The sequence below is a fragment of the Molothrus ater genome, chromosome 18, assembly GCF_012460135.2.
Source record: "Molothrus ater isolate BHLD 08-10-18 breed brown headed cowbird chromosome 18, BPBGC_Mater_1.1, whole genome shotgun sequence".
NCBI lineage: Eukaryota > Metazoa > Chordata > Aves > Passeriformes > Icteridae > Molothrus > Molothrus ater.
This window is the reverse complement of record NC_050495.2, coordinates 8,840,605-8,867,492: the sequence shown is the minus strand read 5'-3', so window position 1 is coordinate 8,867,492 and position 26,888 is coordinate 8,840,605. Positions and strand designations below refer to the sequence as shown.

General features: G+C 51.6%; 1 protein-coding gene and 3 gene segments (V, D, J or C); all 4 read left to right on the top strand.

Moving 5' to 3' along the window:
- The first annotated feature begins 3,126 nt into the window (after window positions 1-3,126).
- LOC118693101 (Ig lambda chain V-1 region-like) lies at window positions 3,127-11,187 on the top strand. The segment is given in 3 exon segments: window positions 3,127-3,175; window positions 9,033-9,344; window positions 10,970-11,187. Coding segments are annotated over 3 exon segments (579 nt in total).
- A 3,179-nt stretch (window positions 11,188-14,366) lies between these two features.
- Window positions 14,367-20,077, top strand: LOC129046875 (immunoglobulin lambda-1 light chain-like). Its single transcript, XM_054516805.1, has 4 exons — window positions 14,367-14,373; window positions 14,735-14,803; window positions 18,292-18,564; window positions 19,746-20,077. Exons 1-4 carry the CDS (start codon window positions 14,367-14,369, stop codon window positions 20,075-20,077), a joined length of 681 nt encoding a protein of 226 aa, XP_054372780.1.
- A 591-nt stretch (window positions 20,078-20,668) lies between these two features.
- Window positions 20,669-21,646, top strand: LOC129046874 (Ig lambda chain V-1 region-like). The segment is given in 3 exon segments: window positions 20,669-20,817; window positions 21,123-21,198; window positions 21,333-21,646. Coding segments are annotated over 3 exon segments (539 nt in total).
- A 3,603-nt stretch (window positions 21,647-25,249) lies between these two features.
- On the top strand, window positions 25,250-25,762 carry LOC118693100 (Ig lambda chain V-1 region-like). The segment is given in 2 exon segments: window positions 25,250-25,295; window positions 25,428-25,762. Coding segments are annotated over 2 exon segments (381 nt in total).
- The last annotated feature ends 1,126 nt before the right edge of the window (window positions 25,763-26,888 follow it).

The window sequence follows — 26,888 nt, the reverse complement described above, 5'->3', positions numbered from 1 at the left end:
AGGATTTTTAGCTTTGCAATAAAAAATACACTGCAATACTCTAATAAATATACAGCACATAATCATCCACATCCAAGTCCTACTAGTAGAGCAGGAACAGAGGAAACATAATGTATACATTCATTCTATATAATTCTTGCAACATTCATTACCTCTGGAAGCAACTCTGTATGACTTTATCCAGATACCATAAACACAAGGTTGCTTGTTTTTTCTTTAAATCTTGTGGAACTTATACACTGCAAGCTGTTTGTACTGAATCTATGAATTTTTAACTTAGAGCTACAAATGAAGTGCATTTATAATGACGTGAACAAGATGTGCCCTTTTCACTTGATTTCAGTTTCTTACTGACCCTCTGGAGTGGAATTGCTCTGAACCTGCTGATGCCCAGCAGCAGATCTTGGTGGTAAGAACTCATGCTTTTTGGGGTAAGACAAGGCATATCTGGGTTTGGCATCCTGGTTTGCTTCATTGTCCTAGTCATTGTTATTGCAGAAATCCAACCAGAGCCAAAAGAACCCTGATCAATATGTCTTTGTTGTGTAGCCCTGAATTAACTACATCTCACTTTCCTCTGACAGCAACACAGATCACAGGCAGCTGCTGCTTCCCCTATGAGAAACACGGATTCTGGAAAGCATATTCATTATCTGGCTGTTAAAAGCAATGGAGCATGCAAGCCTCACCCTGCCTGGGCTACCTGAGACATCAACAGCTCCCTTTGATTAAGTGACTGCCAGCTAGTCACCTTCTCACTCTAACCTTGATGTGGCAGCACTGTGACAAGCGCATACAGTGTAACATCACAAAATGTTCACAAATAGATAGCTTAATTTGTTTTAATAGCCCGGTCCCTTGCAGCATTTCAGCAGCAAACTCTGGGTTTGAGGACAGAATATATCAGCTCTTCACATGGAACTTACCTGCAAGCCAGCTGGCAGGAAGCCAAGGAGAATCCTGAGCGGTCCAAAGCTCTCAGTCTTTACCCAGCTTACAGCACTTAATAAATTCCAAAGGAATTCCACCCACCCCCAGCTGCACCATTTTTAAGTTGCAGGACTTGGGATCTGAAATACTGACTTTAAAAAATTACAGCTTCTTAATACATCCCCTGTAGCTGAGCATTGCTTGTGTACCAAAAACACCCTCAAACCTGAATGCATTTCCATTTCATAACCAGAAACAACTGAGACAACACAGGTTGAAGTTGGATTTTTATTTCACTCATCTTGCAGTTGCTGTCAGTCGCCAACTCCCACAATATTTTCATGGGTCTGAAAACATTTGTGGCTTTTTTTTTTGAGCTGCTGGAGTAAGATAGTTATTTAGTTTTTACACAAGAAATAAGAATTTAATCTCTGCAATTGTAAAGAGGAACTCAGAACTTTGAGGCTTCTTTGGTCCATCTCCAGATGATAAACAAGCACATTCTCAGTTATTTTTAAATTTAGTATGATTTTAGGAGTGGACCTGCCACACAATTGCTGAATACTTAGTCTTAGAACTCTGAATATTTGACATTGCTGTTTGAGTTCATGTATCACCTGTAAATCATTTCGTTTCCAACTGCCAAGCTTTTAAAAACAGGAACATACAAGATACAGGGACAACCCACACTGAATTTAAAAAATGGCAGGAGGATAAAAGCCTGTTGAGCACTGAGATCTAGTCTTCCCAGACATCATTAAGCAAAGCATAGGTCTGGGTTTCCATGCATTGAGATGAAGGTTCATGAGCACAGCTTACCTGGGCTCATTTAGAGATAGCAACAAAAAAAAAAAAAAAAAAAAAGCTTAACTGATGCTGGTGCTATTTTGATATTATAAAAGGTTCTAAATATAAACTTATCACAGTAAAGATTCAGATCAGATAGCAAGTACACCTTTCCATAAATAATTTATCTCCTGCAAGCAAACCTCATCTGCTGCTGGCAGCAGGATGGGATATTGGAATGAGGACAAATGCTTTCTTTAGCAACATCGGGGTTTTCAGTGACTTTCAATCAAGTTTACAACTCCTATGGCTGAAAAACTAAATGCATGTTTATCAAAGCAAAATCCATATATTTGAGATGCTTTGCTCAGTGGGATCCAGGTCCAAGATCTGGTTTTAGGGACAAATGTAACATAAATGGGAAAATTCATACTCTGTTTCACAGCCCAGTGGATAGCACAGGTGTGAAGAAACAAGTTTTCTCTCCTGAAATTTTGGATGGGTGTGTCTTTTACATAGATTACAACCAAGACAGTATGAAATTATGCAAAAATATACACAGTAAAGGTAGACTGAGACAATGGAAAGCCACAGGTATCACCAGATCCATATAGAGGCGAAGAGAAATTGAGGAGGGGGGAAAAAAGGAGACATGCCCTCTTTTATCAAAAACAAGGAGTGCTTTTCTTTAAAAAACAACTTTATCTCTAGGAGGGAGAATTCCCACTATCCTGTTTCAGCCTTCAGTAACTACAGCTGAGACAAAGCTAAGGCAAAGCAGGGGAAGGTAGAACAAACAGAGTGGCTTGAGGAAAGGAGAAAAGAAAAAGAGAAACAAAAGCATTCAATGAGCTGAGTGGATAAAAATGAAAGCAGGTTTAGGGGTGGCAGGAGGTTTAAAAGCAAATTTACATCAATGAGGGGCTGAGAAAAGTAAAGTCAGGCTAAGGGGCTGGGCCAGTCCCATAGGGCAGGGCCGGTTCTGAGCCCCACACAGAGGTTAACACTTAAATACACATTAAAATATGGTCTTTAAACCAAACATAAACCTCCAGCAAGCTTGTTGGGCTGCAGGCAGTGAGGGGAAGTGTAAGCAAAGCTACAGCTTGGACAGGGACAAGGCAGGATGTCAACATGGCATGGCTGCCACCTCCCTCGGCCTCACCTCGGCACTCCCTGGTGGGTCATGGGCCGCTTCAGTCCCTGGCCACAGTCTGGGCATGGTCATGGAATTCCGTGAGCCACAGGACACCTCTGTGAGGGTGACACACTCCATCCTGTCTGACAGCTTCATCCCACGATGAATTTGTCACAGCAGCTCCTTGCCAGAGGGGTCATGGGTCTGTGGGTGCATGAGGGGAAAAAGGCGGGAAACAGACCCAGGGGTGCGTGAGGTGAAAAAGGCGGGAAATGGACCCAGGGGTGCGTGAGGTGAAAAAGGTGGGAAATGGACCCAGGGGTGCGTGAGGGGGAAAAGGCAGGAATCTAGTTTGACTGCGGATACGTGATGGGAAAAAAGACGGGAAACAGGGCTGGGGGTGCATGAGGGAGAAAAAAGGCGGGAAATGGGATCAGGGGCGCATGAGGGGAAAAAGGCAGGAAATGGGATTGGGGTGCATGAGGGGAAAAATTCAGGAAGGTCCCCTAGTACCCTCAGAGTGCACTGCAGTGACCCATCAGGTGTGAGGAGAGCTACCATCGCAGCCCAGACAGCAGCTGCTGGGCAAATCTATCCAATTCCTTCCCCTACTGTGAGGGTCAGGGGTATTATAATAATTATTAGTACTATTATTGCTGTTCACAGAATCACTGAATAACAATTTGGGAGGAGAGATCACCCAGTCCAACCTTCCCACCCAGTCAGGGTCACCTGGAGCAGGTGACAGAAGAAGGTGTCCAGGTGGGTTTGGAATGTCTCCAGAGAGGAAGGCTCCAGGGCCTCCCTTGGCAGCTGTTCCAGTGCTTTGCCACCTTCCATGGAAAGAACTCTTTCCTCATGTTGAGATGGAACCTCTTGTGTTTTATTTTATGGCCATTGCTTCTTTTCCTATAACTGTGCACCACTGAAAAGAGTCTGACACCATCCTCTGCCATCCCTTGGAGACAATTATATGCATTAATGAGATCCCCTCTTAGTCTTCTGTAGACTAAATAGGTCCAGCTCCCTCAGTGTTTCCTCATAAGGAAGTTGCTTCAGGCCCCTCTTCATCTTTGTGGCCTCCTCTGGACCCTCTCCAGTAGTTCCTTGTCTTTCTTGAGCTGTGGAGAACAGAATAGAACACAATACTCCTGATACAGCCTCACTTTGGCTGATATTATTATTATTATTATTATTATTATTATTATTATTATTATTATTACTCAGTTATTCATGAGGCTACCCCTCTGTTATGTCTCTTTTCTCGTATTAGCACACAGGATCACCCAAGAGGTTTAAAACCCAGGCAGTCCTCACACAGAAGTTTATTTTGTAGGTTATTTTAGGTAGCCAGGCCAAAGTAGCAGGAGGAATTCCAGACACACACTCCATGTTTTTTCCTGGAGCAGTGCAATGATTCATGTCCTGTAGTCATAGGTTTGCCTGCCTTTCACCAAAGGGAATCCAGCTCTAGGGGCCATGTGCCAGGCAAGTTCCATGGAAAGGGACCAGCCTTTCTCCAAAGGCTATGGTAACCTCTGCTGGCAGCTCCTGGCTGCTACATGGGCTAAGATGTTCTTAGCGGTGAGCTTGTACTTAAGCAGACAAAAAGACATTGGAATAGGTATTTCACATTTGCTTACTCATACTTTTGTATGCATTTGCTACTACAGAGGATTGGAACCTTTTATTTGAATGTGTATTTTTAAAGCATCAGTGATTTAGATAAATTAGGACCCTGTTCATTCAAGTATGAACGTGTTTATTTCCTCAGACAGTGCAGCTTTTATTACCAAGCAAGTCTGTAACTGTAGTTTGCAGCTAATCTACATTATTCTGTTTGAAGATGTGGATACACCATCTGACATACCTGAGGGATGCCTCTAATGCATAGGATAATGTCAATAATGCTACTTTTTCTTCAGTGTTTAAACAAACATGTCACACTTGTGACTTATATCCAACCCTGTCCCACTTCTTCAAATAGTGATATTTCATATCTGTGTAAGACAGGTACTATTCACACCAATAGGTACATTAAAGGCTCCAGGTGAGGACATGGTCATAAGGTGTAGGAACTACAAATGTTGTCTTTTTGCTCTGAGAAGTTTAAAATCTAAACAGATTTTGGGCAGGACAGGAACAAAATGCAGGCAATTGATATAGGATTCTGATTTTTCTGGATTCCTATTAGTGTGCCTTACTCTGTAGGTGCCTGCAGAGAGATGGAATACATATGGGATAAATGAGAGCTGGGTTTTACTGGAAGCTTCTATCACATTGGCAAGGAATCAGGTGCTAGTCTTCATTTCAACTATTACCAGTAGAAACAGATTGTCACCTCATCCATGGAAAACCTAACACTTGCCTTCCATTCTATTTGCAACTATAATGGTCTTCAATCTCCTTAATTGAAATACTTAATAGAAAAGCTTCTATGAGGTAAGATTTCAGCCAGAATTAATTTCATTTTCTCTACTCTGCAGGTTTCTGTTGTTTTACCATAGCTGAAAGAGCAGCCCACAGCAACAAACATGCTTCAATCTAAAGGCATCCTGAGAATTCCTGCTTAAGACACATACTTCTAATCTACCAAAACCATGATTTGTAAGAAAAATCTGTGGCCACAAAACTGCCTCAAAATGGAAAACATCATGTAGACAATGTGCATGTTGCTACAAGTCAGACCTTAATTGACCAAAAATATTAGATAGAGCTGTCTGTTTAATTAGACACGGATCAAAAATGAAGAACTAAGTACTTTCCCATCATTCCCTTCAGGTTTTGAAGCTGGCATTTCCCCCTCTGCATATAGTTAGTTGTTTGCCTCAGGTTGTAAAGAAATGCAGAGGGCTGTTATTAAAGCACTGATAATTTGCTGAACTCCATCTTTTGTGGAACTTGCTGAGTTAGAAAATTCCTTTTCACCTCCTCCCCCACCCCTCCTTGACTAGAATTGAACTGAAGAACAAATATCACATTATGGTGCTAGGGAAAAGGATCAACTGTGTTTGCAGTTAAGTGACTAGCACAAGACAGAACAAATCCTACAGCTCAAACCTGTCCAGCTAAATGATGAGGGAAATAAAAAAAGCATTTGCTTTTTAAAAGAATATCAGAACAAAGACTCATGTTTAGGATTTGCTGTGCTTTAGTTCTTTATATTCAGAAATTGACTCCCAGTATAGTTTGTTAGAAAGTTTTATAAGCCTGGAGATAAAGAATTGCCACTGCAATGAGAGAGATTCTGAGAATGCAGAAAACATGAGGCCAACTCATCAACTGTTCAGTGGTAGGCTCAACTCAGAGGTCTGCATTTCAGCACTCCAGCCCCTGACAGGAAGGATTCTTATCCAGTTCTCCATGTAGCATCCTAGTGAAGCAGTAGTGGGTTCTTTCAAGGCCAGTGGCTCAAGTTAAAATTCAGCAAAGCTGGCAGTTAGCACCTTCCCTTCTGCCACAGATAGCTGTTTCCAAATCGGTACAGCTAAATTCTATATCTGTTCCTCATTACATGTCAACTGCTACCATTTTTCACTAGCATTAATATTCTTGTAAACTACAGAAATCAGGCAGTATAGAACCCATCCAATTATCCCCAGCACTGACCTCAGTGTAGATAAGCAGAGCTACTTCTCCATCAGGTGCTCTCATTAAATCTGCTGCCAAACACACATCAAACAGCCCAGTCCCTCAGCTGACAAATAAAAAGGAGATGTCAGACACCCACGGAATTACCAGGCTTTTTGCAAGAGGGATGGACATCACTTAAACCACATAGAAGTATTATCAGGAAGCACAGATTTTAACATTTCTCATCATATCTTCCCAACATTAAGCAATCATTTGCATTCCTTCCCCTGCTTGATCCACTTTTGCAAAGGGTCTGATCTTTCTGTTAATCATTGATAGAAGCATGCTCTTGTCTTATGATAAAATGAAATAGATTTTCAGTTTGCCTCTACCTGCTTGCCTTTTTTACACATATTCAAATCCTTCTCTGCTCCACGACATTCTTCAAACTTACATTTTGATACACCTGCTTTATAGTTCAAAGAAAGAAATGAGAAGAGGCAATATTTTGGAACACAAATTTTTAATGATTTAACATGTACAGACACTGTTTGAACAGTACTACTAAGGAAGGAGAATGCTGTTTCTGTCCCATTGAATGGACAAAGGTAACAATGCACTTCTGAACACATCCTGTTTTTCTAGGAGAGAAAAGGGCCAGGAATTCCCACAAAGTTGTCCAAATCACATTTGTTCTTATGACTTCTTACAATTACGGCTTCACACAGTATCACCTGCTAAGGAATTAATACCAAGTTGGAAAAAAAACCAAGAGCAAGCCATCAGCATCGTGACTTCATCAGCCATGGTGCAAACATATGAAGTGCTGGAATATGTCTCAGCAGGAATGATATGATAGACCAAGCTGATGGCCTTCCTTAGGGAAAATTATTATGAAGTGCTGAAAGGGAGTGAAGAATCTGTTTAACACTGAAAAGAGAAGCAACCTCTGCTACCCTCTGAAGACAGCATTTCACACTGCATCCTCACCCTGCTGCAGCACTCTGCTGCAGTAAGTTGCCATAAGATGGCAGCAAAGGGGAGGCAGATTTTCAGTTGGATAAACTGCTAAGGCTAAAGCTCTCAAGCTTTTGGAAAAACAAGATTTCCAAGACAATCTCCTGATGGAACCATTATTTCACTCGATGACTTCTGGGAAAGAACAATGAAAACAATGCAAGTAGATTTTATTTGATGACTGGTACTACTTGTGTATATCATTTGTGATTGCAATAGCATTCTACAGATCTTTTGCAGCAGGATACTCCACCATTGTTTGGTTTTTGTGGTTTTTATCTTCAGCACCTCTGTAGACAGACTTCCATCTATATTTTTATTTAATTTTTATTTTATGCAGTTTAGGCAAGCATACACAAAGTCAAAACTATGGGGGAGATGAATGGGACAAAACGAAGAGAAATGAGGCTCTGCATATTGACAGGAACAGCACTGTTTAGTCTGGGGGAGCAGAAATTTAATCAGCATTTTACAAGTCCTCTCCCCACCTTTTCTGTGCTGTATGGTCTTTAGAGGGAGAGAGTTGAAATTGCAGATTTAGAGAGCTAGGAGCAACTGTGGGAGAACCAAGGCTGTTGATCAGGCCACAATTCCAGAGTATGTCAAGTATGACCAACAGCCAATCAAAAGCATCGTGACTTTAGCTGAGCTCATGCAACACATTGACCACAAAGGAGGGTTTGCACCATGTTCTGATGTTCTAATTCCTTCATGCACAAGGACATCATTAAACAGGTGTGTGGGGCTGGCCAGGCTGGGCACTTGCCCTTGTGCTCCAGGGGCTTCAGGATGCAGAGCCCTTCTGTTCACTGTGGTGCTGCTGACAAGGGGGAGAGTCACTGGTGCTGGGGCAGTGCCTGCAGTAGGAGTGTTGTGGCACCTCAGCACTGGGGGGATCATGGGTTTGGCTGGGGCAGCTGCAGAGCCCGGCGCAGAAGCCCCTGCATGAGAAGAGAGTGGTTGGAAGAGCTGAGCTGGGTCAGGGGATGCACATTGGGTGAATGACAACAGGGTCACAGGCTTGGTGAAGGTGACAGCAGAGGATGCATTGGCAAGGTAGGGTAGAAAATGTTCCTGCCATCCCTTGACATGGAACTTGGCTAAGTTTAAGGGGCCTTTGCCCACACACCTCAATCCAACTGAGTGTAGTCCTGTGGCTCCTGAAGCACAGCAGCTTCTAGTGTCCTGGCTGGGAGCAGGACCCATTTTTCCCAGCTGAGTGCCCAACGGAGCAGGTGGCCTGAAGTTATCTTGCTGGATTGGTGGGCAAGAAAGAGAAGCAGTGGAATAGAAGCCATCAGGAGATGTTGGGGGACACATTTCTATGGAGGGCTTGTGTCGGGTAGGCAGGCACATAAGAGGGTGCTGGGTGCCACAGTGTGAGGACATGGAGCTGGTGGGATCACACTGTGGCCTGGGCCCCTCCTCCCCTCATGGTGCACATCACAGCTCAGGTGTCATGGCCAGACTTGCTAAGCCAGAATGGGGCCTTTGGGCACATAGACCCCACCCTGCAGTCCAGGCAGGCCTGTGCTCCTGGGACACTGACTGACCCCCATCTTCTCCCCTCTCTTCTCTCCCTCTCCAGGTTCCCTGGTCCAGGCAGCAGTGACTCAGCAGCCACCTGAGATGTCAGCCAAGGTGAGAGAGACTGGAGACATTGTCAGGATCACCTGCTCTGGGCTTAGCAGTAGCTATCCTTATGCTGGCTGGTTCCAGCAGAAGGTCCCTGGCAGTGGCCCTGTCACTGTGATCTATGATAATGACAAGAGACCCTCGGGCATCCCTTCGCGATTCTCCGGATCCAAGTCCGGCTCCACGGCCACGTTAACCATCACTGGGGTCCAAGCCGAGGACGAGGCTGTCTATTACTGTGGTGCTGCTGACAGCAGCAGTGGCAGTTGGGTTGGTGATAAAGAGACATGTGGAAATGAGGTATAGAGGAGTTAAAGATGGAGCTTCTCTGCACTCTCTCTCAGAGATGAGTAGGCCTGTGGGCTTCATATCCCCCCTCCATCACCACTGGCTCTGAATGGCCTCCTGCTTGCCTCACGCTCTGCACGAGGAGAGCTGGGGCTCTGCTGTGCCTGGCACTGTCCTCAGCCCCACCACCTCATTCTGCTGCCAGCCACATCCTCTAGCTCTGCCAGGTCTCTTCATGGAGCCCTGGCCTTGAGCTCAGGCCTTGGGCTCTGTCTGAGGCAGTGACCCCTCTGTTCCATCAGGACTTTTTGGCACAGCAGCCCCGTCCTGCAGGTCAGAGAGGACTGTCCTCGGGCACTGACTGACACCTCTCTTCTCCCCTCTCCCTCTCTACATTCCCTGGTCCAGGCAGCATCTCTGAGTCAGCTCTCCAAGGTGTCAGCCAACAGGGGAGAGACTTTCAAGATCAGTAGCAGTGGCTATGCCTGCTCCCAGCAGAAGTCCCTGTCACTGTGATCTATGATAGCAGCAGGAGATCCACAGTGGTGCTGGTCCCTGCCAGTTCAGGGCTGATGCACACTCATCTCTGGTCACAGCAACTGTGCCAAAGGACCCTGTGTCTGTGTGAGAGGCCCTTCCCTGGGAACAGAGTGGCCACGGTGCCATGCAGAAACCCTGATGGTTGTGGCCAGGGCCGGAGCAATCTCTGCACCTGGTGGAAGCCGTGGCAGGGGTGAGAGGCAGCAAGGGCAGAGTCCTGTCCCTGGCTCTGCTCTCAGTTCCTGCAGTGCTGTCCCTGAGGCTTTCTTGTCCCCACACGGTGTCAGTGTGGCTCCACTGCACAGGCAGGAGGCTCACGGGCCAGGCGGGAGGCAAAGGGGCTGTGGCCAGCCAGGTGCCAGCGAGGTTCAGAGCAGCCCCGCCGGCTCCTTTGGCGGCTGCCGTGGGCCGTGCTGTGCGCAGGAGGCAGAGGGGCTGCCCCCGGCCGGACCTGATTTTCCGTTGTGTTGTTGAGCCTGGAAGCTCCTGGTCTTGGTGTGGTTCCCATTCCCTTTCAAAGCCCCATTTCTCTCCTCTGCACTTCTCTTGTGGCCATTCAGTGAGGCCCAGGGTGGAACCCTCGCTTGAAGCAGAATGCATGCAGCAAGGCCATGGTCCTACTGGGCAGGAATAGGGTCAGGGTGGTCCCTGGCTGATCTGAGAGCTCAGCAGGCATGGTGAGGAAGGAGCAGACATCCCAGACCAATCTTGCTGCCTTTTGGTGGTACAGAGGTGCCTGCAGTGGGTGGAGGGAGCAGTGAGACAGGAGCGCTAGGGAGCATTGGGTGCCATGTATCCATGAAGAGCCTGTGCCTGAGCAAGTAGGGCCTTAAAAGTGGACCAAGGCCCACAGCACAGCCCCATCACTGTGAGGACATGGAGCTGGTGAGATTGCACCTTCGCCTGGGTCCTTCTCCTCCTCACACTGCTCGCCCATAATTCAGGTGCCATGGCCAGACTGGCTGTGCCTGCACTGGGCCTTTGGGCACAAGGACCCCAGGCCTGTGCTCCTGGGACACTGACTGACCCCCGTCTTCTCCCCTCTCTTCTCTCCCTCTCCAGGTTCCGTGGTCCAGGCAGCAGTGACTCAGCAGCCACCCGAGATTACGGCCAAGGTGGGATACACGGTCAGGATCACCTGCTCTGGTAGCAGCAGCAGCTATGGCAGTGGCCCTGTCACTGTGATCTACTACAATGACAAGAGACCCTCAGGCATCCCTTCACAATTCTCTGGATCCAGATCCGACTCCACAGGCATGTTAACCATCACTGGGGTCTAAGTCAAGGATGAGGCTGTCTATTTCTGTGGTGGCTATGACAGCAGTGGTGCTGGTTATAGTGACAAAGAGATTTTCAAATAAGGTACAGAGGAGCTAAAAGCATCGATTTTCAGTCCTCCTCATAACTAAGCAGAGTTGTGGATGTGGGACTGGAGGAAGTTTTTGTCTCCTCCACATGATCCTGGCCCTGAATTTTGCACATTTTGTGTACTAAAGTCTAGGAGGTTACTTTGTGGCTGGTGATCATTGTTCTGTTCCCTACAAAATCCATAGTGTGGCTTTGTCTCCCACTTTTCTCTGACCTACTACTAATGACCATGTCCTCCTGTTGGTGCCTGTGTGCTGGGATGCTTGTGGCTGGGCTCTGCTCCTGACTTGTGCCTGTGGCCATTTTCCATGTCTGTTCTCCTTTGACTGTTGCATTCCCCATAAACTTATCGTGGCATGTCTGTGTTCCTGGAACACTGACTGACCCCCGTCTTCTCCCCTCTCTCCTCTCCCTCTCCAGGTTCCCTGGTCCAGGCAGCATCACTGAGTCAGCCACCCGAGATGTCAGCAAACGTGAGAGACTGTCAGGATCACCTGCTCTGGGGCTAGCAGCAGCTGGTATGGCTGGTATCAGCAGAAGGTCCCTGTCTCTGTGATCCACCACAATGACAAGAGACCCTCAGACATCCCTTCGCGATTCTCGGCATCCACATCCGGCTCCTCGAACACATTAACCATCACTGGGGTCCAAGCCGAGGACGAGGCTGTCTATTTCTGTGGTAGTGTTGACAGCAGCAGTGGCAGCTATGGTCTATGGTGACAGTGAGTACCAGGAAGTCAGAGAGATTCCAAAACCAGGGGAAAAATTCTGGTCCTTCTCCATCTTGGCTGGACGTGCAGATGAGGCATATTCCTGTCCCTTCTGCATGGCCACAGCACGGAATGTCCTCTCTTTGGTGTTGCAAAGATCAGGAAGTTACTGTGCAGATGGGGCCCATTGTCCTGCTCCCTACAAAGATATTGGTGTAGCTGTGTCCCCCACAGCCTCTTGATACTCATGACCATCTCCTCCCGTGCTGCGAGAACTTCTTCTGTGCAGCTATCCTTCAATGGGCTGGGCTCTTCTCCTCAAATGTGCCTGTGACCTTGTCCCTGTCTATTCTGTCCCCAACTGTTGCATTCCCTGTAACCTTGTCCAGGAAGGTCTGTGCCCCTGGGAGGCTGGCTGATCCTCCTCTACCCTCTCCCTCTCCACATTCTGTAGTCCAGGCAGCAGTAGTGAATCATCCTCAGTGTCAGCCAACACGGGAGACACCACCAGGATCACCACCTCTGGTGGCAACAGCAACTATGGCTGGTATCAGCAGCAACTATGGCTGGTATCAGCAGAAGGTCCCTGGCACTGCCCCTGTCACTGTGATCTACAACAGCAACAGCAGACCCTCGGGCATCCCTTCGCGATTCTCCGGATCCAAGTCCGGCTCCACGGCCACGTTAACCATCACTGGGGTCCAAGCCGAGGACGAGGCTGTCTATTACTGTGGGTGCTGACAGCAGCAGTGATGCTGCTCAGTGACATGGAACAATGGGGAAGTGATACAAAACCCTCCTGCCTCAGCTGTCTCTGAAGAGTCTTATGACTGTGCCCTTCTCCTGTCATTTGGGGAAGGGATGACCTCCCTGCAGCCCTGTCCCTGTACACTGTGCCTGTACTCCTCAGTTGGTGCCCAGGTCCCTGCTGGCTGCCTCCCTGCCCAGCTGCATCAGGAGCCCCTCGACATCACCCAAGGGGGTTTAGCCTTGTGGGCCCACCACCAAGTGCCAGGGGGATGGGCCAAATCTTTGCCTTCAAAGCCTAGGAAGGGATATTTCCCATGGATGCTGCAGCTCTGGGATCATGCATGAGGCTGCCAGGGCAGACCTGCACTAGTCAGGGAATGCTCTGTCATGTTCAAGAGGAGCTGCTGGGCTAAGGCTGCACTGGCTGTGTGTATTCAGTGCCAGCCCACTGGGCTCACTTTCAGCCTGTGCAGGATCCCCCAAGCACCTCTGGCCCTCAGGGAAGCCCCTGACCAAGGACAGCATCCTGCTATGACCCCACAACAGCAAGGAGCCTGAGCCCATCCCCATCCTGTGATGTCTGAGCAGCTGGCACCTGCCTGCTTCTGTTACCTTCCTTGCAGTGTTATTCATCTCTGGTGCAGATATCTGGGCCAAACTCAGTGTGACCAGTTGGGGACTTTGAGCATGGGGGTCCAATCATTGTCCCACAGCCTGGAGAGATCTGTGCTCCCAGGTCACTGACTCACCCACTCTCCTCCCCTCTCTTCTCTCTCTCTCCAGGTTCCCTGGTCCAGGCAGCATCACTGAGTCAGCCATCCTCAGTGTCAGCCAAGGTGGGAGAGTACATCAAAATCACCTGCTCTGAGAGTAGCTACAGCGACTATGGCTGGCACCAGCAGAAGGTCCCTGGCAGTGGCCCTGTCACTGTGATCTACTACAATGACAAGAGACCCTCGGACATCCCTTCGCGATTCTCTGGATCCACATCCGGGACCACGGGCACGTTAACCATCACTGGGGTCCAAGCCGAGGACAAGGCTGTCTATTTCTGTGGTGGCAGGGACAGCAGTGGTGCTGGTTATAGTGGCAAAGAGATTTTCAAATAAGGTACAGAGGAAGTAAAAATGGCGATTTTCTGTCATTCTCATAATTAAGCAGAGTTGTGGATGTGGTACTGGGGCAAGTTTTTGTCTCCTCTGCACTACCATAGCTCTTAATTTGGCCCATTTAATGTCTGAAAGATTAGAAGGTGTCTTTAGGGCTGGGGATCATTGTTCTGCTTCCTACAAAACTAATATCTTTGTCTCCCACTCCACTAAGACTCACAGTAATGACCATGTCATCCTGTTGTTGCCTGTGTGCTGGGACACCTGGGGCTGAGCTCTGCTCCTGACTTGTGCCTGTGGCCATTTTCCATGTCTGTTCTCCTTTGACTGTTGCATTCCCCATTACCTTATCTGACCAATCCTGTGATCCTGGAACACTGACTGACCCCTGTCCTTCTCCCCTCTCTTCTCCCCCTCTTCAGGTTCCCTGGTCCAGGCAGCAGCAGTGACTCAGCCATCCTTGGTTATCAGCCAAGGTCGGCGAAACCGTCAGGATCACCTGCTCTGGAAGTAGCGGCAGCTATGGCTGGTATCAGCAGAAGGTCCCTGGCACTGCCCCTGTCACTGTGATCTACTGGAATGACAGGAGACCTTCAGGCATCCCTTCGCGATTCTCTGGATCCCAGTCCGGCTCCACGGGCACGTTAACCATCACTGGGGTCCAAGCAGAGTGTGAAGCTGTCTATTTCTGTGGTAGCAATGATGGCAGCAATGCTGGTCAGCACGGTGGAGGCACCCTCAGGCTCTGTGTTCTGTGTGTGTCTATAGTCCATTTCATGGTATCTTTGTGGCAATTGGGCACAAGGACCCCATCCTGCTGCCACACAGGTTTGTGCTCCTGGGACACTGACTGACCCCCGTCTTCTCCCCTCTCTTCTCTCCCTCTCCAGGTTCCCTGGTCCAGGCAGCGCTGACTCAGCCACCTGAGATGTCGGCCAAGGTGGGCAAAACCTGCTCTGGTCAGGATCACCTGCTCTGGTGGCAGCTACAGCTACTATGGCTGGTATCAGCAGAAGGTCCCTGGCACTGCCCCTGTCACTGTGATCTACAGCAATGACAAGAGACCCTCGGGCATCCCTTCGCGATTCTCCGGCTCTGGGGGCACGTTAACCATCACTGGGGTCCAAGCCGAGGACGAGGCTGTCTATTTCTGTGGTGGCTATGACAGCAGCTATGTTGGTGTAATGAAAATGACAGATTTTCAAATGATGTACAGAGGGAATAAAAATGGCATTTTACTGTTCTTCTCATTGCAAAGCAGAGTGACGAATCTGAGGCTGGGGCAGGTTTTTCTATCCTCTGCATGACCATGGCTACAAATGTCCCCCCTTTAGTGTCCTAGCACACTGGAAGCAAACTTGGGCTGGGGATCATTGTCCCAGTCCCTACAATACCCAGGATGTGGCTTTTCCCCCATCCCACTGCCTCTTACTACTGAAGACCACATTCTCCTGCTATTGCCAGAGGTGCCCTCGTGCTGGGATGCCTTGGGGCATATTTGGCTTGGCTCTGTTCCCCAGATTCACTAGGGGCTGTGGTTGCACCTATTCTCCTTTGAGTGTTGTATTTTTCCCCATCCCCTGCCCAGGAGATGACCATGTTCCTGGAACACTGGGTGAAGCCCATCTACTCCCCTCTCCTGTCCTTCTCCACAGTCCCTGTCCCAGGCAGCATCTCTGAGTCACCCATCCACAGTGTCAGCCAGTCTGGGAGAAACCATCAAGACCTCCTGGTCCAGGGGTAGCAGTGGCTGTACCTGGTCCCAGCAGAAGGCCTCTGATGGTGTCCTTGTGATCTATAATAGCTCAAAGAGACCTTCAGTGGTGCTGGAAGACACTGAAATGACATGGCTCATGGAAGTCAAGATCTGTGGTGGGGCTAATAGTCCCTGTCCTCAAAGTGTCCTGTCCTATGGTTGCTCAGAGGAGCTGGGACAATCCCTGTCATGATCTCTGGACATTCGGGTAACCTGCCAGTCCCTGCCAGTTCAGGGCTGATGCACAGTCATCTCTGGTCACAGCAACTGTGCCAAAGGACCCTGTGTCTGTGTGAGAGGCTCTCCCCTGGGAACAGAGTGGCCACGGTGCCATGCAGAAACCCTGATGGTTGTGGCCAGGGCCGGAGCAATCTCTGGACCTGGTGGAAGCCGTGGCAGGGGTGAGAGGCAGCAAGGGCAGAGTCCTGTCCCTGGCTCTGCTCTCAGTTCCTGCAGTGCTGTCCCTGAGGCTTTCTTGTCCCCACACGGTGTCAGTGTGGCTCCACTGCACAGGCAGGAGGCTCACGGGCCAGGCGGGAGGCAAAGGGGCTGTGGCCAGCCAGGTGCCAGCGAGGTTCAGAGCAGCCCCGCCGGCTCCTTTGGCGGCTGCCGTGGGCCGTGCTGTGCGCAGGAGGCAGAGGGGCTGCCCCCGGCCGGACAAGAGTGCAGGTGCTACGTGCTCACTCGTGATGGGTACAAACACCTGACCAGCTCTACCCACAGTTGCTGCAAAGCTGCTGGAGACCCTAAGCTCACTTGGAATTTGGAGGAAGTGGGGCTTGATTTTCTTTTGTGTTGTTGAACCTGGAAGCTCCTGATCGTGGTCTCCATTTCCTTTCAAAGCCCCATTTCTCTGCTCTGCACTTCTCTTGTGGCATTCAGAGAGGCCCAGTGTGGCACCCTTGGTTGAAGCAGGATGTGGTCTCCCCAGCTGCTCTGTCCCTGCTGATGATCAGCACCCAGGGAGTGCAGTGCCCTGGGACCAGGAGGCACCAACCAGCCTTGGGTGCTCAAGGGCATGTGGATGTGCCCCATGGCCAGGTGGTGCTGTTCCCTGCTCTGTGCACAGAACTCCTCATGCATAGAGGCCATGGTCCTACTGGGCAGGAACAGGCTCAGAGTGGTCCCCAGATGATCTGAGAGTACATCAATCATAGTGGGGGGAAGGAGCAGGCAACCCGAGCAATCTTTGGTGGGACAGAGGTGCCTGCAGCACGCAGTGGTAGCACTGGGACAGGACCTCCTGGAACACTGGGTGCCACATATCCATGGAGAACCTGTGCCTGGGCAGATAGGGACTTAAAAGCAGGGTCAAGGCCCATAGCACAGCCCCATCACTGTGAGGACATGGAGCTGGTGAGATTGCACCTTAGCCTGGGCCCTTCTCTTCTCAGTGCTTCAGTGCTTGCCCACAGCTCAGGTGCCATGGCCCAACTCGCTGTGCCTGAACAGGGCTTCTGGACACAGGGGCCACATGATCTGCAATTGGGAGGTCTGTGCTCCTGGGACACTGACTGACCCCCGTCTTCTCCCCTCTCTTCTCTCCCTCTCCAGGTTCCCTGGTCCAGGCAGCACTGAGTCAGCCATCCTCACTGTTAGCCATCATGGGAGACCACCATCAGGATCACCTGCTCTGGGATTAGCAGCTGGAGCTATGCTGCCTGGCATCAGTAGAAGGTTCCTGGCATCAGTAGAAGGTTTCTGGCATTGCCCCTGTCACTGTGATCTATCAGGATAACAAGAGACCCTCGGGCATCCCTTCGCGATTCTCCGGATCTGCATCCACACCACAGCCACGTTAACCATCACTGGGGTCCAAGCCGAGGACGAGGCTGTCTATTACTGTGGTGGTGCTGACAGCAGCAGTGATGCTGCACAGTGACATGGAACAATGGGGAAGTGATACAAAATCCTCCTGCCTCAGCTGTCTCTTACAGTCCCATCGCTGTGCCCATCCTCTGTCATCTGGGGAAGGGATGACCTCCCTGCAGCCCTGTCCCTGTACACTGTGCCAGGGTAAATGTCCCCCTGTGCTCCTCAGCTGGTCACTGAGGAGGGCACATCCAGGGCATTGCTGGCTGCCTCCCTGCCCAGCTCCCAGCCCAGCTGCGCTGGGAGTCCCTGAACATCACCCAAGGGGGTTTAGCCTTGTGGGCCCACCACCAAGTGCCAGGGGGATGGGCCAAATCTTTGCCTTCAAAGCCTAGGAAGGGATATTTCCCATGGATGCTGCAGCTCTGGGATCATGCATGAGGCTGCCAGGGCAGACCTGCACTAGTCAGGGAATGCTCTGTCATGTTCAAGAGGAGCTGCTGGGCTAAGGCTGCACTGGCTGTGTGTATTCAGTGCCAGCCCACTGGGCTCACTTTCAGCCTGTGCAGGATCCCCCAAGCACCTCTGGCCCTCAGGGAAGCCCCTGACCAAGGACAGCATCCTGCTATGACCCCACAACAGCAAGGAGCCTGAGCCCATCCCCATCCTGTGATGTCTGAGCAGCTGGCACCTGCCTGCTTCTGTCACCTTCCTTGCAGTGTTATTCATCTCTGGTGCAGATATCTGGGCCAAACTCAGTGTGACCAGTTGGGGACTTTGAGCATGGGGGTCCAATCATTGTCCCACAGCCTGGAGAGATCTGTGCTCCCAGGTCACTGACTCACCCACTCTCCTCCCCTCTCTTCTCTCTCTCTCCAGGTTCCCTGGTCCAGGCAGCATCACTGAGTCAGCCATCCTCAGTGTCAGCCAAGGTGGGAGAGTACATCAAAATCACCTGCTCTGGGAGTAGCTACAGCAACTATGGCTGGTTCCAGCAGAAGGTCCCTGGCAGTGGCCCTGTCACTGTGATCTACTACAATGACAAGAGACCCTCGGACATCCCTTCACGATTCTCCGGATCTGGATCTGGTTCCTCAAACACGTTAACCATCACTGGGGTCCAAGCTGAGGACGAGGCTGTCTATTTCTGTGGTAACTATGACAGCAGCAGTGATGCTGCTATAGTTGTTTATATACGGATTGTTGATTTGATACAAAACCTACCATGGAAGAGTTCTGTGAGGATTCCCTACATTCCAGTATCAAGCATGAGGGTAGAGCTCCCTGCCTTACTGAACCTCTCTTTTCTTGTCTCCTTCTCCAGCTCCCCTGGTCCAGGAAGTATTGCCAAGTCAGCCATCCTTGCTTTCAGCTAATCTCAGAGAAACCACAAAGATCAGCCACTCTGGTCTTAGCGGTATCTAGACTTATGCTGGCTGTTCCCAGAGGGGGTCCCTGTCACTAGAGCAACAACATACCCTCAAGCATCCCTTTGCAATTTTCCTTGTCTGCCTCCACAGCCAAAGGAAAAGCATGGAAAGGCAGAGGCAGGTCGGGGAAGGGTGGTGTGGAGAGGTCTGTGCAGCTGTGTGGGGCTGGCCAGGCTGGGCACTTGCCCTTGTGCTCCAGGGGCTTCAGGACACAGAGCCCTTCTGTTCACTGTGGTGCTGCTGACAAGGGGGAGAGTCACTGGTGCTGGGGCAGTGCCTGCAGTAGGAGTGTTGTGGCACCTCAGCACTGGTGGGGGCCATGGGTTTGGCTGGGGCAGCTGCAGGTGCAGACCCCTGCACAGAGCCCCTGCATGAAAAGAGAGTAGCTGGAAGAGCTGATCTTTGCTAAGATTGAGAGGCCTTTGCCCGCACAACTCAATCCAGCTGAGCATAGTCCTGTAGCTCCTGAAGCACAGCAGCTTCTAAGATACACCCCCTGTACTTGGAGCAGGACCCATTTTTCCCAGCTGAGTGCCCAATGGAGCAGGTGGCCTGAAGTTATCTTGCTGAACTGATGGGCAAGAAACAGAGGAAGCAGTGGGACAGAAGCCATCAGGAGATGTTGGGGGACACATTTCTGTGGAGGGCTTGTGTCAGGTAGGCAGGCACATAAGAGGGTGCTGGGTGCCACAGTGTGAGGACATGGAGCTGGTGGGATCACACTGTGGCCTGGGCCCCTCCTCTCCTCATGGTGCTCACCACAGCGCAGGTGCCATGGCCAGACTTGCTGAGCCAGAATGGGGCCCTTGGGCACAAGGACCCCACCCTGCAGTCCAGGCAGGCCTGTGCTCCTGGGACACTGACTGACCCCCATCTTCTCCCCTCTCTTCTCTCCCTCTCCAGGTTCCCTGGTCCAGGCAGCAGTGACTCAGCAGCCATCTGAGATGTCAGCCAAGGTGGGAGACACGGTCAGGATCACCTGCTCTGGGCTTAGCAGCAGCATCTATGCTTATGCTGGCTGGTACCAGCAGAAGGTCCCTGGCAGTGGCCCTGTCACTGTGATCTATGCTAATGACAAGAGACCCTCGGGCATCCCTTCGCGATTCTCCGGATCCAAGTCCGGCTCCACGGGCACGTTAACCATCACTGGGGTCCAAGCCGAGGACGAGGCTGTCTATTACTGTGGTAGCTGGGACAGCAGCGGTACTGGTGGGGATGATGAAGCCAGTGAGTAATGGGGAAGTGAGACACAGAAGCTAATGTCAAGAGAAGAAGCTTTTGAGCCATTTTTTTCTCACAGCCAAACAAAGCTGTGAAAGTGGAGTTGAGGCAGGTTCCTGTCCCCTGCCTAAGGACATGAATGTGCATGACAAGGCACAGGAGGGGACTCTTGCCCTTGTCCCCCATAATAGGAATGGCACTGCCTCATTCCCAGCCCTGTTGCCTTTTGCTTCAGGCTGCTCCCTCCTGCTGCTGCTGCTGCTGCTGCTGCTGCAGCTGCTTCTCCTGGGCCAGGCTGGGCCCTGATTCCCCCATGTTTCTGTACCCATGACCAGGTCCCTTGCCCTCAGAGGGTGATGTTCTACTGCTCTGCTGCTGCCAGCGCTCCTTCCAGGGCCATGGGTCACTAATCTTCCTCTCTGTCTTGAGGCTGTGTTTCCCAATGTGGCATCAGATCCATTGGGCACAGTGGACTCTCACACTGCCTGGGCAGTGCTGTGTTCCTGGGGAGAAATAATTGATCCTTCTAGTATTAACCCTCTCCCTCTCTAGGCTCCCTGGCCTAGGCAGGATCACTGAGTCAGCCATAATCAGTGCAATTAAACATGGGTGATACCGTGAAGATCGCCTGCCCTGGGAGCAGCAACAACTATGGCTGGCACCAGCAGAAGGTCCCTGGCACTGCCCCTGTCACTGTGATCTATCTTAATGATAAGAGACCCTCGGACATCCCTTCGCGATTCTCCGGATCCAAGTCTGGCTCCACAGGCACGTTAACCATCACTGGGGTCCAAGCCAAGGACAAGGCTGTCTATTTCTGTGGTGGCCAGGACAGCAGTGGCTCTCCTGGTCAAGGTCCATGGCAGGAGCCCCATCAGTGTGAGGTCATGGAACTGCTGGGATTGCACCATAGCCTGGGGCCCTTCCCCCTCTGCAGTGCTCACCCACAGCTCAGGTGCCATGGCCAGAGTCATTGTGCCTGCAGGGCAGAGGGGCCACATTCCCCTGCCCAGCTTGTGTCGGGTAGGCAGGCACATAAGAGGGTGCTGGGTGCCACAGTGTGAGGACATGGAGCTGGTGGGATCACACTGTGGCCTGGGCCCCTCCTCCCCTCATGGTGCTCACCACAGCTCAGGTGTCATGGCCAGACTTGCTGAGCCAGAATGGGGCCCTTGGGCACAAGGACCCCACCCTGCAGTCCAGGCAGGCCTGTGCTCCTGGGACACTGACTGACCGCCATCTTCTCCCCTCTTTTCTCTCCCTCTCCAGGTTCCCTGGTCCAGGCAGCAGTGACTCAGCAGCCACCTGAGATGTCAGCCAAGGTGGGAGACACAGTCAGGACCTGCTCTGGAACTAGCAGCGGCTACTATGCCTGGTTCCAGCAGAAGGTCCCTGGCAGTGGCCCTGTCACTGTGATCTATTGGGATAACAGCAGACCCTCGGGCATCCCTTCGCGATTCTCCGGATCCAAGTCCGGCTCCACGGACACGTTAACCATCACTGGGGTCCAAGCCGAGGACGAGGCTGTCTATTTCTGTGGTAGCTATGAAGGCAGCAGTGGCAGCAACTATGGTGTGAGGTAACAGTGAGTAACAGAAAGTGACAGATACTCAAAAACAGGGGAAAGATCTAGGCCTTCTCCTTCCTGGCAGCTCATGGTGTAGCCATGTCCCCCACAGACACTTGGTACTGATGGCCAGGTCTTTCTGTGCTGCCAAAGCTGCTTGTGCAGCCATTCAGCAATTGGCTGGGCTCTGCTTCTCAAATCACTGTGACCGTGTCCATGTCTGACTGTTGGATTCCCTGTAATTTTGTCCAGGCAGGTCTATGTACCTGGGACACGGACTGACCTCCTCCCCCACCCACTCTATTTTTTCCCTCTCCAGGTTCCCTGGTCCAGGCAGCAGCAGTGACTCAGCCATCCTCAATGTCAGCCAATGTGGGAGACACGGTCAGGATCACCTGCTCTGGGGCTAGCTATGGCAACTGGTATGGCTGGTACCAGCAGAAGGTCCCTGGCACTGCCCCTGCCACTCTGATCTATGAGAGCATCAAGAGACCCTCGGGCATCCCTTCGCGATTCTCCGGATCCAAGTCCGGCTCCACGGCCACGTTAACCATCACTGGGGTCCAAGCCGAGGACGAGGCTGTCTATTACTGTGGTGGCTGGGACAGCAGCAGTGGCAGTTGGGATGGTGATAAAGAGACATGTGGAAATGAGGTATAGAGGAGTTAAAGATGGAGCTTCTCTGCACTCTCTCTCAGAGATGAGTAGGCCTGTGGGGTTGATGCAACTTCATATCCCCACTCCATCACCACTGGCTCTGAATGGCCTCCTGCTTGCCTCACGCTCTGCACGAGGTGAGCTGGGGTTCTGCTGTGCCTGGCACTGTCCTCAGCCCCACCACCTCATTCTGCTGCCAGCCACATCCTCTAGCTCTGCCAGGTCTCTTCATGGAGCCCTGGCCTTGAGCTCAGGCCTTGGGCTCTGTCTGAGGCAGTGACCCCTCTGTTCCATCAGGACTTTTTGGCACAGCAGCCCCGTCCTGCAGGTCAGAGAGGGCTGTCCCGGGGCACTGACTGACACCTCTCTTCTCCCCTCTCCCTCTCTACATTCCCTGGTCCAGGCAGCATCTCTGAGTCAGCTCTCCGAGGTGTCAGCCAACAGGGGAGAGACTTTCAAGATCAGTAGCAGTGGCTATGCCTGCTCCCAGCAGAAGTCCCTGTCACTGTGATCTATGATAGCAGCAGGAGATCCACAGTGGTGCTGGTCCCTGCCAGTTCAGGGCTGATGCACACTCATCTCTGGTCACAGAAACTGTGCCAAAGTCTGTGTGAGAGGCCCTCCCCTGGGAACAGAGTGGCCACGGTGCCATGCAGAAACCCTGATGGTTGTGGCCAGGGCCGGAGCAATCTCTGGTCCTGGTGGAAGCCGTGGCAGGGGTGAGAGGCAGCAAGGGCAGAGTCCTGTCCCTGGCTCTGCTCTCAGTTCCTGCAGTGCTGTCCCTGAGGCTTTCTTGTCCCCACACGGTGTCAGTGTGGCTCCACTGCACAGGCAGGAGGCTCACGGGCCAGGCGGGAGGCAAAGGGGCTGTGGCCAGCCAGGTGCCAGCGAGGTTCAGAGCAGCCCCGCCGGCTCCTTTGGCGGCTGCCGTGGGCCGTGCTGTGCGCAGGAGGCAGAGGGGCTGCCCCCGGCCGGACCTGATTTTCCTTTGTGTTGTTGAGCCTGGAAGCTCCTGGTCTTGGTGTGGTTCCCATTCCCTTTCAAAGCCCCATTTCTCTCCTCTGCACTTCTCTTGTGGCCATTCAGAGAGGCCCAGGGTGGAACCCTCGCTTGAAGCAGAATGCATGCAGCAAGGCCATGGTCCTACTGGGCAGGAATAGGGTCAGGGTGGTCCCTGGCTGATCTGAGAGCTCAGCAGGCATGGTGAGGAAGGAGCAGACATCCCAGACCAATCTTGCTGCCTTTTGGTGGGACAGAGGTGCCTGCAGTGGGTGGAGGGAGCAGTGGGACAGGAGCGCTAGGGAGCACTGGGTGCCACATATCCATAGAGAGCCTGTGCCTGGTCAGATAGGGGCTTAAAAGTGGACCAAGGCCCACAGCACAGCCCCATCACTGTGAAGACATGGATCTGGTGAGATTGCACCTTAGCCTGGGCCCTTCTCCTCCTCGCTCTGCTCACCCATAGCTCAGGTGCCATGGCCAGACTCACTGTGTCTGCACTGGGCCTTTGGGCACATAGACCCCATCCTGCAGCCCAGGCAGGCCTGTGCTCCTGGGACACTGACTGACCCCCGTCTTCTCCCCTCTCTTCTCTCCCTCTCCAGGTTCCCTGGTCCGGGCAGCAGTGACTCAGCAGCCACCTGAGATTACGGCCAAGGTGGGATACACAGTCTTGATCACCTGCTCTGGTAGCAGCTACAGCTATGGCTGGTTCCAGCAGAAGGTCCCTGGCACTGCCCCTGTCACTGTGATCTACAACAATAACCAGAGACCCTCGGGCATCCCTTCGCGATTCTCCGGATCCAGATCTGGCTCCACGGGCACGTTAACCATCACTGGGGTCCAAGCCGAGGACGAGGCTGTCTATTTCTGTGGTAGCTATGACAGCAGCAGTGGCAGCTATGGTGTGTGGTGACCATGAGTAACAGAAAGTGACTGAGACTCCAAATGCAGAGGAAAGATTTTGGCCCTTCTCCCTCCTGGCAGCTCTTGGTGTAGCTGTGTCCCCCACAGCCTCTTGCTACAGATGTCCTTGTGCTCCTATGCTGCCAAAGCTGCTTCTGTGCAGCCGTTTGGAATGGGATGGGATCTGCTCCTGGAATGTGCTTGTAACTATGTCCCTGTCTGTTCTGTCCAGGACTGTTCCATTCCCTGTAACCTTGTCCAGGCAGGTCTGTGCTCTTGGGACACTGACTGGCTCCGCTCTTCTCCTCTCTCTTCTCTCCTCTTCTCTTCCACGTTCCCTGGTCCAGGCAGCACTGAGTCAGCAACCATCCTTGCTGCCAGCCAGCATGGAAGAGACTGTCAGGATCTCCTGCTCTGGCAGTAGCAGCTACTATGGCTATGGCTGGTACCAGCAAAAGGTCCCTGGCACTGCCCCTGTCATCGTGATCTACAGCACTGACAAGAGACCCTCGGACATCCCTTCGCGATTCTCCGGCTCCACGGGCACGTTAACCATCACTGGGGTCCAAGCCAAGGACGAGGCTGTCTATTTCTGTGGTAGCTGGGACAGCAGTGTTGGTCAGGATTGAAGCCCCCTGCAGGATGGTTGTTGTTGACCGTGGATGCTGGAGGATGCTGTTTCTGAGGAATGACTGAGGTTTGAGAACTGCAGTTTACAGGAATGGTTATGCAGATTGATAGTGCATCAGAGGCCCTTGGGTTTAGGGATCCCTGGTGGGACCAACACCCTGTTCTGCCATTTGGACATTTGGCCATCACCATGTCAGGTGTAACTCATCATAAATCTGGCAGTTTTTCTTAGCGGTTGAAATGTGGTATGGGAAGTACCAGCTGAGTGGGTGCTGGGGAAAGATATATTGGCAGGTTCCTGCCTTGTGAATGGAGTCTTGATTTCATGGAGGAGCCATGGCCCAGACATGTGGCGGCTTAAAAGCTAGACAAGGACCACAGCACAGCCCAAACAAGGATGAGGACATGGAGCTGGTGGGATTAAACCATGGCCTAGGCCCCTCCCCTCCTCACAGTGTTCACCTACAGCTCAGGTGCCATGGCCAAACTCACTGTGCCTGGACAGGGCTTCTGCATGCAGGGCACATCCTGCTGCTCTAGGAAAGCTGTGTTCCTGGGACACAGATTGATCTCTTTCTTCTCCCCTCTCTTCTCTCCCTCTCCAGGTTCCCTGGTCCAGGCAGCGCTGACTCAGCAGCCACCCAAGATGTCAGCCAAGGTGGGAGACACTGTCAGGATCACCTGCTCTGGGGGTAGCAGCAACTATTATGGCTGGTTCCAGCAGAAGGTCCCTGGCAGTGGCCCTGTCACTGTGATCTATCGGGATACCAACAGACCCTCGGGCATCCCTTCGCGATTCTCCGGATCTGCCTCCGGTTCCACGGCCACGTTAACCATCACTGGGGTCCAAGCCGAGGACGAGGCTGTCTATTACTGTGGTGGCCAGGACAGCAGCAGCTATGCTGGTGAAGTTACAAAGACAGAGGAAATAAAAGCATAGATTTTCAGTCCTTCTAATGGCCAAGCAGAGTTGTGGATGTGGGGCTGGGGTAGGTACATGTCTCTTCTGCAAGAGCATAGCTATGATACCATTTTTTTTATTGAACAGGAGGCTGGGGACCATTGTCCTCACCTCAACAAAACTCATGGTATAGCTGTGTTCCACACCTCACTGCCTCTTGCTAGTGACAACCATGTCCACCTTCATCTGCCAGAGCTGGCTGACTCTCTGCTCAGATGCCTTGGCCTGGGCTCTACTCCTTAAATATGTTGGTGCCTGTGTCTGGGTTCATTCTTCTTTGACTATGGCATTCCCTGTAAACCTCCTCCGCAGGCAGGTCTGCTCTCCTTGGGCACTGACTCATCTCCTCTTCTCCCCTTTCTCCTCTCCCTCTCCTGCTCCAGGCAGCAGTGACTCAGCCATCCTCAATGTCAGCCAATGTGGGAGACACGGTCAGGATCACCTGCTCTGGAGCTAGCAGCAACTGGTATGGCTGGTACCAGCAGAAGGTCCCTGGCAGTGGCCCTGTCACTGTGATCTACGATAACACCAACAGACCCTCGGGCATCCCTTCGCGATTCTCCGGATCCTTGTCCGGTTCCACGGCCACGTTAACCATCACTGGGGTCCAAGCCGAGGACGAGGCTGTCTATTACTGTGGTAGCTATGACAGCAGTGTTGCCCAGGCTTTTGGTAGTGGTGGGGTAATTTTTTCACTCCTCTTGATTGCTGAACCTTTCCCTGTGTGGGAATGACTTTCAGAGCATAGGCGGTTCCTACCCTTGGTGCCTGCAGCTATTTTGGCTCTTGTTTTACCAGATCTTGTCTGCAATTCTGTCCTCGTGCCACATCTCATCTGGTGGCCATAGTGTGTTGAAGATGTCCCCATTACTTTGTCATGCATTATAACCACACAGAGCTTCTCACTGCCTAGGGGCCCCCTGCTTTGCAGTACCTGGCTGCTGGCCTGGACGTGGTTCCTCTTGGTCCATGAGCAGGGCTGTCTCCAACTGTCCCAGACACTGGGTGTCCACAGCAGGCCGTGTCCCCAGGCTGTCTGGCCTCAGTGCCTGGGATGAGGAGTGCCCTGAGGGACAGTGGGCAGGGAGGGGTTTCAGGCTCTGGC

Coding starts and splice junctions, on each gene's coding strand:
- LOC129046875 (XM_054516805.1), top strand. Junction 14,804..18,291: donor GGTGGGCAAAACCTGCTCTG/GTCAGGATCACC, acceptor CTCTCTCTCCAG/GTTCCCTGGTCCAGGCAGCA. Junction 18,565..19,745: donor CGAGGCTGTCTATTTCTGTG/GTAACTATGACA, acceptor CTCCCTCTCCAG/GTTCCCTGGTCCAGGCAGCA.